The sequence below is a fragment of the Coffea arabica genome, chromosome 3e (genome assembly GCF_036785885.1).
Source record: "Coffea arabica cultivar ET-39 chromosome 3e, Coffea Arabica ET-39 HiFi, whole genome shotgun sequence".
NCBI classification, from domain to species: Eukaryota; Viridiplantae; Streptophyta; class Magnoliopsida; order Gentianales; family Rubiaceae; genus Coffea; species Coffea arabica.
In genome coordinates, this window is record NC_092315.1 from 9,003,462 (window position 1) to 9,015,492 (window position 12,031).

The 12,031-nt window shown below is 33.9% G+C and overlaps 1 protein-coding gene across 7 annotated transcripts; it reads left to right on the top strand.

The window, feature by feature from the left end:
- Window positions 1-6,606: 6,606 nt before the first annotated feature.
- Window positions 6,607-10,928, top strand: LOC113736392 (probable apyrase 4). 7 transcript variants are annotated; one of them, XM_072084674.1, is made up of 7 exons: window positions 6,607-7,351; window positions 7,850-7,962; window positions 8,310-8,435; window positions 8,595-8,692; window positions 8,802-8,887; window positions 10,480-10,565; window positions 10,664-10,928. In XM_072084674.1, the coding sequence occupies exons 1-6, from the start codon at window positions 7,228-7,230 to the stop codon at window positions 10,548-10,550; spliced, it is 618 nt and encodes a 205-aa protein (XP_071940775.1). In that variant the 5' UTR covers window positions 6,607-7,227; the 3' UTR covers window positions 10,551-10,565; window positions 10,664-10,928. The 7 variants fall into 7 exon arrangements, 6 of the variants coding, with proteins under 6 accessions (XP_071940775.1, XP_071940776.1, XP_071940777.1 ...); XM_072084675.1 differs by having other exon boundaries at window positions 10,480-10,511; XM_072084676.1 differs by having other exon boundaries at window positions 8,310-8,420.
- The last annotated feature ends 1,103 nt before the right edge of the window (window positions 10,929-12,031 follow it).

Consider the following 12,031-nt stretch of genomic DNA (forward strand, 5'->3'; position numbering starts at 1 on the left):
AAAGAGAATTGGGACGTTATAAACCAGCAAAGAGGAAGAAAGGGCCAAAAACTATGTATTAGAAAGGAGCCTTTCTGCAGTTTCAAGCACAATGAAATACCATAAACAACCAGAAGGCGTTAGCTAATATGGACAAGAACTAACAAGGCAGCAATAGTTCCAACCACCAAACATATATTTACAACAATCATGTATACAGGATTTGTTTTTGCAAATATAAGCAAGGTTGTGCTTTGAATTCCCTAAGCAAAGGTTACAAATCTGTGGAGCCTTTTCTGGAAAGGGCAAGACTTGCTTGGGCAAGCTGACTGAAGCATGAGAACTACCAAGATGTAGGTGCACTGACACCCTCCCTGAAGATGATGTTTGCCACTTGGGGTGGGGTGGAAGCCAGCCCGTGTTGCCAGCAGTGTGGCCTTCCAAAGATTGAGCTTCACCTGGTATGACATTAGTCCGTCCCTTCCTTATCTTTGACCTGCTAATCTTTTTGCCAACAAAAAGGCCCAGCTTCATAGCAGTAAATAGACCCAAAGCAATCAGAAGTGGCCGGACTGCCCAGTGAAAATCCTCAGGGTGCTGATACTTTTTCACCACTCCAGGAGAAGTACTAAAAGAAACACACTGAACTTCAGAAGGATCAGCTAAAAAGCTGCTATTTTCATTACCAAATGTCAACCTACCAGGAAACCTAACAACAAGGCACCCATTTGGTAAGACTTGACAAATTCTCCCAGTTGCCCACTCGCCACCTCTTTTTCGGGGCCATTCAAATCGAGGATTAAATGTATCAGACTTCAGCCTAACAAATTGCCCAACACAGTAAGTTTCTGCCATCTGGAGCTCTGAATATCTTCCCTTCCAAAGTGTCTCCATTCCTATAAATCCAGCAGCTACACTTCCATCACGGTTGATTAGATGAAGGATACCTACTGGTGAATGTTTCTTTCCTTCAGCCTTCAATCACACCCAATCTCCAGCAGCAAATCCATAACTAACACGTTCTAGTGGGCATCTGCTGACGAGTCTTCAATCGATGGTCTTCAATCGTTGAGAATGGGCGTCTGCCGTGGTGGAAGAATGCCTTTAGCCCGTGCTTTCAAGAAAGGAAAATAACTTCAGAGTAACAGGTAAGGAAGTTATTTTCCTTCCCTCGGCGTAAGTTATTTTCCATCAGAAATCATTTTCCCAAATTAAATTGTGTCCAAACAGTGGAAAATTAGGAAAACATTTTCGGGAAAATATTTTCCATCCAACCAAACAGACCCTAAGAGAAAGTAGTACTTCCCTATTGAACTTACGCAATCCAAATCCATGGTCATGCGATGACTTTCCAACCTTATTTGCAAAGAAAGGAGAATTCAATTAATGCACCACTTCAAATGACAAAATCAAAATAAAACAATTGAGTAAAGCTTGCAACGATCAAGAAGTAAACATGCAAATCAAGGAAAAAGGGGAAAGTGATCAAGCATGTGGAACCATACAAGCATATGCATTAGTATCCAAGGCAAAAGGAAGCTAATTTCACAAATAAGCCCATCATCATGAACAAAGTAAGTTCCATTTATACATTTTGTCATCAATGATCAAGTTCTCTCAAGTACAAAAATAATCTCAAAATGGAGGCAAACTGTGTGGAGTTGAAGGAGGAAGAGAGGGAAGAATGAGCAAAAGTGAATCGAACCTTCGTTTTTGAATTATTTTTGAATGGATTCGAGGTCCGATCGTGATGATTGAATTCAGATCAAAAAGCTCGAACTATTTTCTGATTGCAGAAGTAGAGACAGATCCGAGCTCGGATCCATTGAATATGCACTTATTGCACAATTTTCTGCAATAATGTAGTTAGAGTAGTGTACTAGTATGTAAGGTGCAGTTCTAACAATAAAAATGCACCGTTTAATAAAAAATCCGCTGTGTGTTTGAGTTTGTGTCATTGTACTAGTATGTCAAAGATGCACTTATACGAACGAAAATACACCATTAAATAAATAAAAACAGCCGTCTGTGTTTTTCTCGATTGCTTGGAAGCAGGTTCCAATCACTGAGTTTTGTATGTCAATTAGGTGCTATATTCATGACTAGTTATAAAATCTTATTAGTTAAGTATTACTTAAAATGAATCCAAATCTGGAAAGGAAATGAAAGATGAGTTGATAAATTGAGAGAAAGGCATGTAACTGAGTTCAAAGATGAGAGTTTCTGCTTTCTACAACCATTCATTTGGACATCTCTAAACAACGTGTATCCTACCCTGTGTCAAATAAGTTTAAAATGCATAGATATGAGCAAAGAATCATCTGCTCTTTAAAATGTGACAACAAAACTAATAGATCTACATGCTGTTGGATATTAATACTTATCCCCATATTTTGTTTAACATTCAATGAATTAGAGATTGTGAAATTCAACAGAAAATCATTCAAGAAATTAAGAAGAAAATAACATCTTATGGTTAATATTAAGGAAAAAAAGACTTTCCTCCCTTTTTAGTTTTAAAACTATGCTTTTTTTTCCTTTTGGTCCAGCACTCTCTCTTGATTCACTGTAGCTAAATGCTTTAGGCACTTGACATATAGTAGGATACACACACATTTACGTACATACATACATGCACACAATATATATATATATATATATGTATAACAAATATATACACACACAAACACATACTGGTAACAGAGTAGGTGCCTTCCACATGAATATGACGCTTTTCGATTTTCCTTTTCTTCTCAAGAATTTTAAAAAGCTAATGAAATTGAGATAAAAACAAAGTGATATTAAACATTTATATTTTTATATTTTTTGAAACTTTATTTATCCTAACCAACACAAATGTGAAAGTAACAAATTATCCTTTATCACAAAAGTACTTTTGTTTCGTAACAAATTATCCTTTTGTTTCGTCTTTTGGTTGAATTTGGATGACTTGAATGTTGTTCTCTTTTATGCCACTTGAACTAAAATTTTTATCTTCCTGAATAATTTATTGTTCCCCTTTGCATCATTCTATGAATTTTTTATTAGTTTTAGTGAGTTTTTTCCTTTATTATTTCTATTAATGGTGGAATGTAAAATGCTCCATAGTGCTATTGCAATTATTAATAAAAATTTTAATGCATTTAAGGTGACAGGTGTTATAGCTATATACCAATATGAATAGCTGTAGCTTTGTAGTGTTGGTAGAACTGTACGTTTTGTTTAAAAACGGGGATTGAAGATTGAGTATATGAATATTTAATTTATAGGCCAAGCTAATTAATATTTAATTTGAGGATTGACCCACTACAAGAAATTTGACCTTTTGTGACAACATTCTCTGCGACAAGAGAGAAAGTTGTCACAATTGAAAACTTTAGTGACGACTTTTAATATCGTCATACTTGATCGTGGGTTCACCCGTCAACAGTGACAACACAAGATAAGTCGTCACAATATGGATGACGCGCAACTATCTAGTGTGGCGGGAGATCACCGTTGTGACGACTAGAAAATATGTTGTCACTGAAACTCGTCCTACAGTGACAACTTAAAATATCATCACAATATGGTTGTCAGTTCTAAATTAGTGACAACAACTAGTCGTCACTGTCCAAATCATTTATTCCCATCTCACTTTCGCTAATTCTACTATGTCACCCTAATATTTTCAATATGGCCCATATGTTGTAAATAAGTTTTATTAATTCTACCATGCCACCCTAACTTTTACATTTTGACCCCATATACCACCTTAATTTTTTTAATATGGCCCATGTGTTGTAAATAAATTTTATTAATTTTGCTATGACACCCTAACTTTTACATTTTAACCCCATATACCATCTTAATTTTTTGAATATGGCCCATGTGTTGTAAATAAATTTTATTAATTCAACTATGACACCCTAACTTTTACATTTTGACCCCATATACCACCTTAATTTTTTCAATATGACCCATGTGTTGTAAACAAATTTTATTAATTTTACTATGACACCCTAACTTTTATATTTTAACCCCATATACCACCTTAATTTTTTCTATATGGCCCATACGCTGCAAGTAAATTTAATTAATTATATTATGACACTCGAACTTTTACATTTTAGCCCCGTATTTGGTAAACTAATCTCATTAACTCTAACATGACACCTTATCTTTTGCAATTTAGTCTCGTATGTGATAAAGAAAATTTTTATTAATTTTATTATGCCACCCTATGCTTTTACACTTTAAGTTGTGTTTATCATTAGCAAAATGAGGTATATATTGTAAAAAACAATGTTTACCTATTTTTCAATTATTCCAAACATAACTAATACCTTGTTATAAAGTTAAAAAATATCTTGAATTCTTTATTTAGTTCTCTAGACAAATGGGAAATTACTGATTAACATAGTGTGAAAATAATGGAACAGAATATTAAAATTTAATATGAAATTAAGTAAAAATCTTGACAATTCCATAACTGGAGTTTGTTATGTATTACAATTTACAATAATCAAATTGTTTATGGTTTATGAATCAGTACATGTATCAAATAGATTTAGTGTTTCATGCATGTATTAGTAAACCATTTTGGTTATTTGATCAACTAGTTTATTATTAACTAGTAAACCAATTGGATGACTGGAGTTTATTATTAATTACAATAGTCACATTGTTTATGGTTTATGAATCGATACTTGTACCAAAAACATTTAGTGTGTCATGCATGTATTAGCAAACTATTTTGGTTATTTGATCAACTAAATAGTATTGTTAGGTCTTGTCAAACCATAATTCGTACATAATTCATAAAATTATTAAAATAATACCAAAAATATTTACATCAAAAGATTTTTTTTGAATCATAAACATATTTTTAATAAGCTTTTTAGTTTTTGGACATTAATTTTTTGTAGAGATAAAAAAAACCTGTGTTAGTAGACAACATTATCAAAAAACACTAAATTTTCATATTCTAAAGTTTTAATGCAACAAATAAAGTTTTAATACAACTTATGAGCTAAAAACTCAAAATAATAAACAACTTTAATTACACAAAGATAGAGAAAAGAAAAAGAGATATACTAGAGAAGGCGTTGTTTTTGTAAAGAAAGGTCCAAATAGTTAGTACAAAAGTCACTTGAAAGCGTTATTTTTTGGCTGAAGCAAATAGTTAGTACAAAAGTCACTTGAAAGCGTTATTTTTTGGCTGAAGCTAAAATGGAAGGGGGAAGCTCAAAATTGGAGTAGAGGCGGGGGAAGCTGAAATTTGGTGTACAGGCGGGGGAAACTAAAAATTGAACAAAATTGAACGAGTAGAGACGGGTTAACAAAAGAAGCAGAAACGACGTCATTTTAGCGAGAGTTAAACAAAAACACTCATAACACTTAGCTAGTTTGGGAGTTCAGATTTCAAAGGAATAGAAAAGAAAGGAAGGGAAAGGTGGACTTTTCTACGTTTGGGACATATAAGTCGGACGGAAAAGAAAAGAAACGAACGGATCTTGAAGAGAAGCCAAGCGTTGCTACAGTGCAAAATTTTTTCTGACCAAAACGGGCGGAAAGCGAAGGAAAACTGATGAAAGCTTACCAAATTTTTTTTTAGGGTTAATCACATTTTATCCCCTTAAAAAATATCTCATTTCTCAATTTACCCACTAACATTTAATTTTGCTCACTTAACCCCCTTTAGGACAAAATTGTCCTTGCATTATTTTGACTTTTCATTTACCTTGTTTTCCTTTCTTTTATTTCTTTTTCTCTTTCTTCTTTATTTAATTCTTCCTCTTTCCCACAAAAATCTTCACCTTAATGATTGAAATTAAAAAGAGGAATTGCAGAGATCTATCTTCTCCTTAAATGATTAAAAAAAATATTCAAATCACTTTCCTAAAATACAATTTTTTTAGCCTTTCAATTCTTTTAATTTTGGATTTTCCTCTTTCCTTTCTAGTTTCTCATTTTATTCCCAAGAAAATATCTTAAGATGAAATTGTGACCTGATTAATAATCATTAATTGAAATTTGTGACACGTGGCATCATACAAAAAATCAAAATTAGTTTTTTATGTCTTTTAAACCTTCACCCAGAAATATGCAATTACAAACTCAAAACAAAAATTTTCGTTGAAATGGAATTTCTATTGGGAAGGATGAAAGAGAGAAGAAATAGAAAAAGAAATAAAAGAAAGGAAAATAATTTCATCTTATGATATTTTCTTGAAAATAAAATGAGAAACTAGAAAACAAAGAGGAAAAACCAAAATTAAAAGAATTGAAAGGCTAAAAAATTGTATTTTAGGAAAGTGATTTGAATATTTTTTTAATCATTTAAGGAGAAGATAGATGTCTGCAATTTCTTTTTTTTAATTTCAATCATTAAGGTGAAAATTTTTGTGAGAAAGAGAAAGAATTAAAAGAAGAAAGAGAAAAAGAAATAAAAGAAAGGAAGACAAGGTAAATCAAAAGTCAAACTAATGCAAGGGCAATTTTGTCCTAAAGGGGATTAACTGAGCAAAATTAAAGGTTAGGGGGTAAACTGAAAAATGGGATATTCTTTAAGGGGATAAAATGTGATTAATCCTATTTTTTTTTTATCCTTTCTTGTCTCTCATGAGTTATCCTTTCTGTTCTTTTCTTTTCTATCCTCAACTCACAAACTAGCTTCTAGAAAAATTTCGGACATCATTTTAGCAAGACATTCATCGCGACATCTCAAGAACTCTCGCCAACCCTACGCTGTCTCTAGGTCCGCCGGCCACCAAACCTCCGCCGAGTCTTGGGGTGCTGGTCTCGCTGTTTCCCGTATCTCTCGTGTTCCTGGCGGTGGCACTCACCGTGCCGGCCAGAGTGTCTATGGCAACATGTGCTGCGGCGGCCGCATGTTTGCTCCGACCAAGATCTGGCACCGTTGGCACCGCAGGTCCCAGTTAACAAGAAATGGTATGCCGTGGTTTCTGCCATCGCCGCCTCTGCAGTGCCTTCCCTTGTCATGGCCCGCAGCCACCGGATCGAGTCTGTCCTGCAAATCCCCTGTGTGATCTCCGATTCTGCTGAGGCCATGGAGAAAACCTCCAATGCTATCAGTCTTCTCAAGAAAATTGGGGCTTGCCTTGATGCTGAGAAGGCTAAGGACAGCCAGGGTTGTCTGATTTTGCGGAGGAGCCGGAGAGGGCTGTTTCTGCGGTGGCGGAGCTGGTGGAGTTTGGGAGGAAAAGGGTACCTCGGGAGTATTGGAGGGAGACTGAAATTAGGCTAATGGCAACTGCTGGTTTGAGGATGTTGGAGAAAGGAGTTCAAGATAGGATTTTGGAGGCTTGCCGAACCGTGTTGAGGGGCTCGGGTTTCAGGTTTTACGATGATTGGGCTTCCGTTATTTCCGGTATGATGCCATTTGGCTTGTGGATTTCTTTTAATTTTGGTTCTCTGATCTGCATTTTGAAGCATGTTTTGTATAATCAATGGTAAGAGTGTTGGAAATTCTAGTGTTTTGCTCTAGTTAGTATGCTAGTGACGTATCTGGACATTGAGAATGTGAACTTTTACAACCCTGTCTGAGTGGATATAACTTCTTTGTTAGGTGTTTGTTATTGCTTATCTTTTTGGTTTATTCAACTTCAAGTGACAATGTGCTTGCTAAGGAGTCAAAATTTGAACTTTAAGTAAGTAAGGCTAGATTATAGGTAGATTCAGATTTTTGAATTCTGGGTAAAATGTACTTGGATGTTGGTCTCATGCTAACTGCTGCATTTCCTATCTAATAGCTTGGCAATGCTATATGGGCTTTTATTTAGTCATATTAATTCTTATAAACTGGTTTTGTTAGCATTTAATTCTTGTTATATTTTGAAAGTCTAAAGTTGGATGATCCATTGTTTAGGTTCTGATGAAGGTGTATATGCCTGGGTCGTTGCTAATTATGCCCTTGGCACTCTAGGAGGTGATCCTAAGCAAACAACTGGTATTATTGAACTTGGAGGTGCTTCAGCTCAGGTTGTGAATTTATTTTCAATTGTTAGGTTCTTCTATAGTTAAGACATGCTCATATTCACTGACTTATGTGGAACTCATGTCTGAATTTTTTCTAGTTAGTTGAGTATTTCTTCTACTCATAGGTGAAGCTTTTAGTGTAATGAATGGTGACTTCTTATACATTTGTAATGCCAACTGAAACTGCAAACTAAGTATTGTTATTTTGGTTCTAAATATGATGGGGCTCAAATCTTTCCTTGTCGAAACTGCTATAGTTATTATGATTTTCTTCTATATTTGTTCAAGGAGTTGACATGTAAAATTTTTTTAAAAAAGGTGTTGACATGTATGATGAATCTTGTTAACAGATGCTGAGGAAGTTAAGTAAACAGCTGAATGGTGAGGATTGGATGTGGAACAACCTAAATACCTTGCTGGGCAATAGGATCTATATCAGGATCAATGATGGAGGAACAAGTGTACTGCTTTATGCTGTATATTTTTCCTGTTTTTTAGTCTTTCTTCGCTGAGTGACTATTTTCTAGCTTCTTTCTACTCAGAATGAGACCTTGTGTTTGGATAACTTTCAGTTTTGTGGTTCTTTTTCTTTTTCACCATTTTCTTACTTTTATTTTTTGCATCAACTGTGGCAGGAAAACAAGTTTCTTGTGATGGTGATACGTGATTTGTTAAACCTTTGTGAGATTACAAAAGGCAAAGACAACAAAGTAGTTATTGCAAGTAATATAATGTGAGATGTTAAACTGCATTTTCATTCTGATAGGGTAGGTAGCAGTAACTAGGCATTCTTATGTGATAACTTTATCTCAGTTAACTATTTGCAAATGAAATGTATTCAGGCAAATGACCGTGAACTCCAGTTTTCGATGGTTGATGGTGATTTCAAGAAGTTTGAAGGAAAATGGTCTGTCAAATCTGGTGAAAGGTAAATTCTGGTGTAACATATTTTGCATCTCCTTCCTGGTGATGTGTGTTTCTGAGGATGATTATAGATTCAAGTATCATTTGGTTGTTAACATTTTTGGCAATCCATGCTGGTTATCCATCTCAACTGTTGCATGAAAATGTAGCCTCTTTAGTTTTGGAGTCTTTATTCAACTAAAATGATATTGTTTACCTTTACATAGCACTGGTAAACATCTTTAGTATGCTTATAGAAGGAATCAGCTACAACCTAAACGGCTAAGTAATGAGTACTAATATTCTCTTTCATTTAGCAATTGTGTTTAGACATCATTTAACATGTGCAGTTAATTGTTCATGTCTGATCTGCTACAAGATAAGTTAATGGCTAAGTCAGAGGAGTTGGTCTAAAATTTAGTTCTTGTATCTCTTGCCATTGATATTTCTTGAGACAAATTGGAGCACTATATTGAGAAAATTGAGTTGTGACTACATCTAATAACCTTGCCTCAAGGGATTCTCTCCAAGTTTGGAAAATTCTTTATGCCGCCTCAGTTATATCTGATGTTGCATCTCCCACATAGAGATGAAACAATTGAATGTACAAACAATGGTTATGGACTGTAATCCTATTTAGATGTATTCCTCTGGTTTCTATGGACAAGTTTTGGTTAGTTTCCGAACTGGTATCTTTTGCAGTAGCCTTCCTTTTATTTGGCTTTGTAAGCACTGTAAGCATAGTTTTAGAAGACTATCCTGTTAGATCAAATATTTGTCTGATTTTTTTTTTTTTTTATCGATACACTAAGGAAGAAGTATTTTTTTTAATCTTTAGTGATTTTAGTGAAGCTTAATTGAAATTTTCACTTTACTTTTTCATTTATCCTTATTTGTGCACTCTTAACTTGTCGATGACTTAGATGGTAATAGCTTACTAATATATGATACTACACAAAAAGTGCTGCTAAAGTGTATCTAAAAAGGAGAGAGGATTTTCAGAATTTGTCAAACTTTGACTTATGAATATCTGAAAAATGAAAAGTTACACAACGAAGCCTTTAATTCTACCAAATCTTGTGCTCTGATTGTTATCTTCACAAAAAGTGTATAGCTGTTTAATCAACTACCAAAAACAAAAAAAGAAAAAGAAAAGTGATGGACCTTGTCTCCGTTTCTAAGAAACAAAAAACAGATAAATCCAAAGATTGAAGTTGGAGCTTCAATCCAAGTTTATAACAAAGTCCAAATTCCACCTTCATACATCAACAGATAAACCAGATGCAAAGTAGATGAAGATCAAAGGCAATAGTTAAGTAGAACAATTTCTAAGATACAAAGTCTCAAACTGTATGCGGGCCGGTTATCATGAAGCACCTAACTTAGTAGGAAAGAAGAGTCAGCCAAAGCTGCCAAAGGATCACTTGTACTGTTTCTTCTAAATCAGCAATATGGCCCTTGTCTCAAGTATCTTGTAAACTTTGTGCTAGTGGTTATGCTTGTTCAGTTCATTTCTTCCTGCTTAACAGGCATGCACTGCTGCCTAGTTTCTGCTCATTAAATAGTTTTGTCTCAAGAAGGTCTTCATTCATTTTGTAATTGCTGTCTATTTTCTAGATTGCGGATGTATGGTCCTATGGTGTGACATTGTACGTGATGTTGGTGGGAGCTTATCATATTTGACTTAATTGGATTTTTGTTCAGTATGACTATTCATTCAAATTCAATAGTGTATGCTTGTAATGGCATTTTTTTGACTGAAATCGATTCTAATGCATATGATACTTTTCTTTCAATGCAGTACAATGCTATTAAATGCTCTTGAGGAGATGAAAAAGGTTGGCTTTTGGATATGCTCATGAAGATGACTTCAGTTTGACACAAATTGCTGCTTTAGTCTATGTTTTTGTTTGGAAAGAGTACTTTGTTTTTTTGGATGCGTAATGGCTGTTACTAGTTGAACTGATGTGAATTTAGTACTCTATTGTTTGGATGGATAATGGCTGTTAGTACTTGAACTAATGTGGGCTTTGGAACCCATTTTGGTTAATGTGTGTTTTGATGAATTTAGAGATGTTTATAACCATATATATATATATATATATATATATATATATTTGAGGGTTCATTGTACATTAATTACTATCGTTTTTTGCATTAGTCGAGCCACAATTTTCTGCTATGGTTGTTGAAAATGCAATAGAAATGCAGCTCTTGTACACAAAGTTGTAAGTTCACTAAGTGACGACTATTCTTGTCACAGAATACTAGGAATGAGAGTGACAAGTTCAAGTCGTCACTGTGCACGTTCAAATTTGTGATGACTTCTGCTATTTTTTATGACAAAAAAATTTTGGAAACAGTGATAAGATACTTCGTCACAGAATACTATTTTTTAGTGACGACTTAGTCTTCGTCATTAAATAATAATATTTAGTGACGACTTTGTAAAGGTTGTCACACATATTCATTTGTGACATAGAATTGGTGACAATAATGTGACAATGGAAAAAGTCGTCATTATATTCATATAATGATGACTTTCTAATTTTTAGTGATAACTTTCTATTGTCACAAAAGGTCGAATTTCTTGTAGTGACCAAATCACCGATGTGTAAAAACGTGTTCCACATTGGTCCTTGTCAAATTTTCACACGTATTAAAATAATTATAAGATGGCGCAAAATTCAAGTTCATCATGGTAGTAGCTCCGACCATGACACTGGATAACACCAAATGCACTGTATGATTTAATACTCAGATTTCTGAATTACTACTATAAGATTACCTGATCTTCCATGTATTTATGACTATACTAAACTGCAACCATGATCATGTCACAATAGTCTTGCCTCTTCCATAACTTTTTGAGCATCAATAAAAGTGATATTTGCATAAAATATTGGATTAGAAACAGAATAGCTATTTTTGTCCTTTTTTGAGTTTTGTTTTGTTAGATGTATTGTTATAATGTTATATAATATAAATTTTATATAATGTATATTATAAAAAAATAATATATTATATATAAATATTATAAAACAAATTTGAAATTGAATACCGATTTCGATTCCTGATTTCGAATTGTGAATTTGAAATCGAAAATTTTGATTTCAAAAATTTCATTATCGAATTTGAACTGATTTCGCATAATTTGAAATAGGAAAAA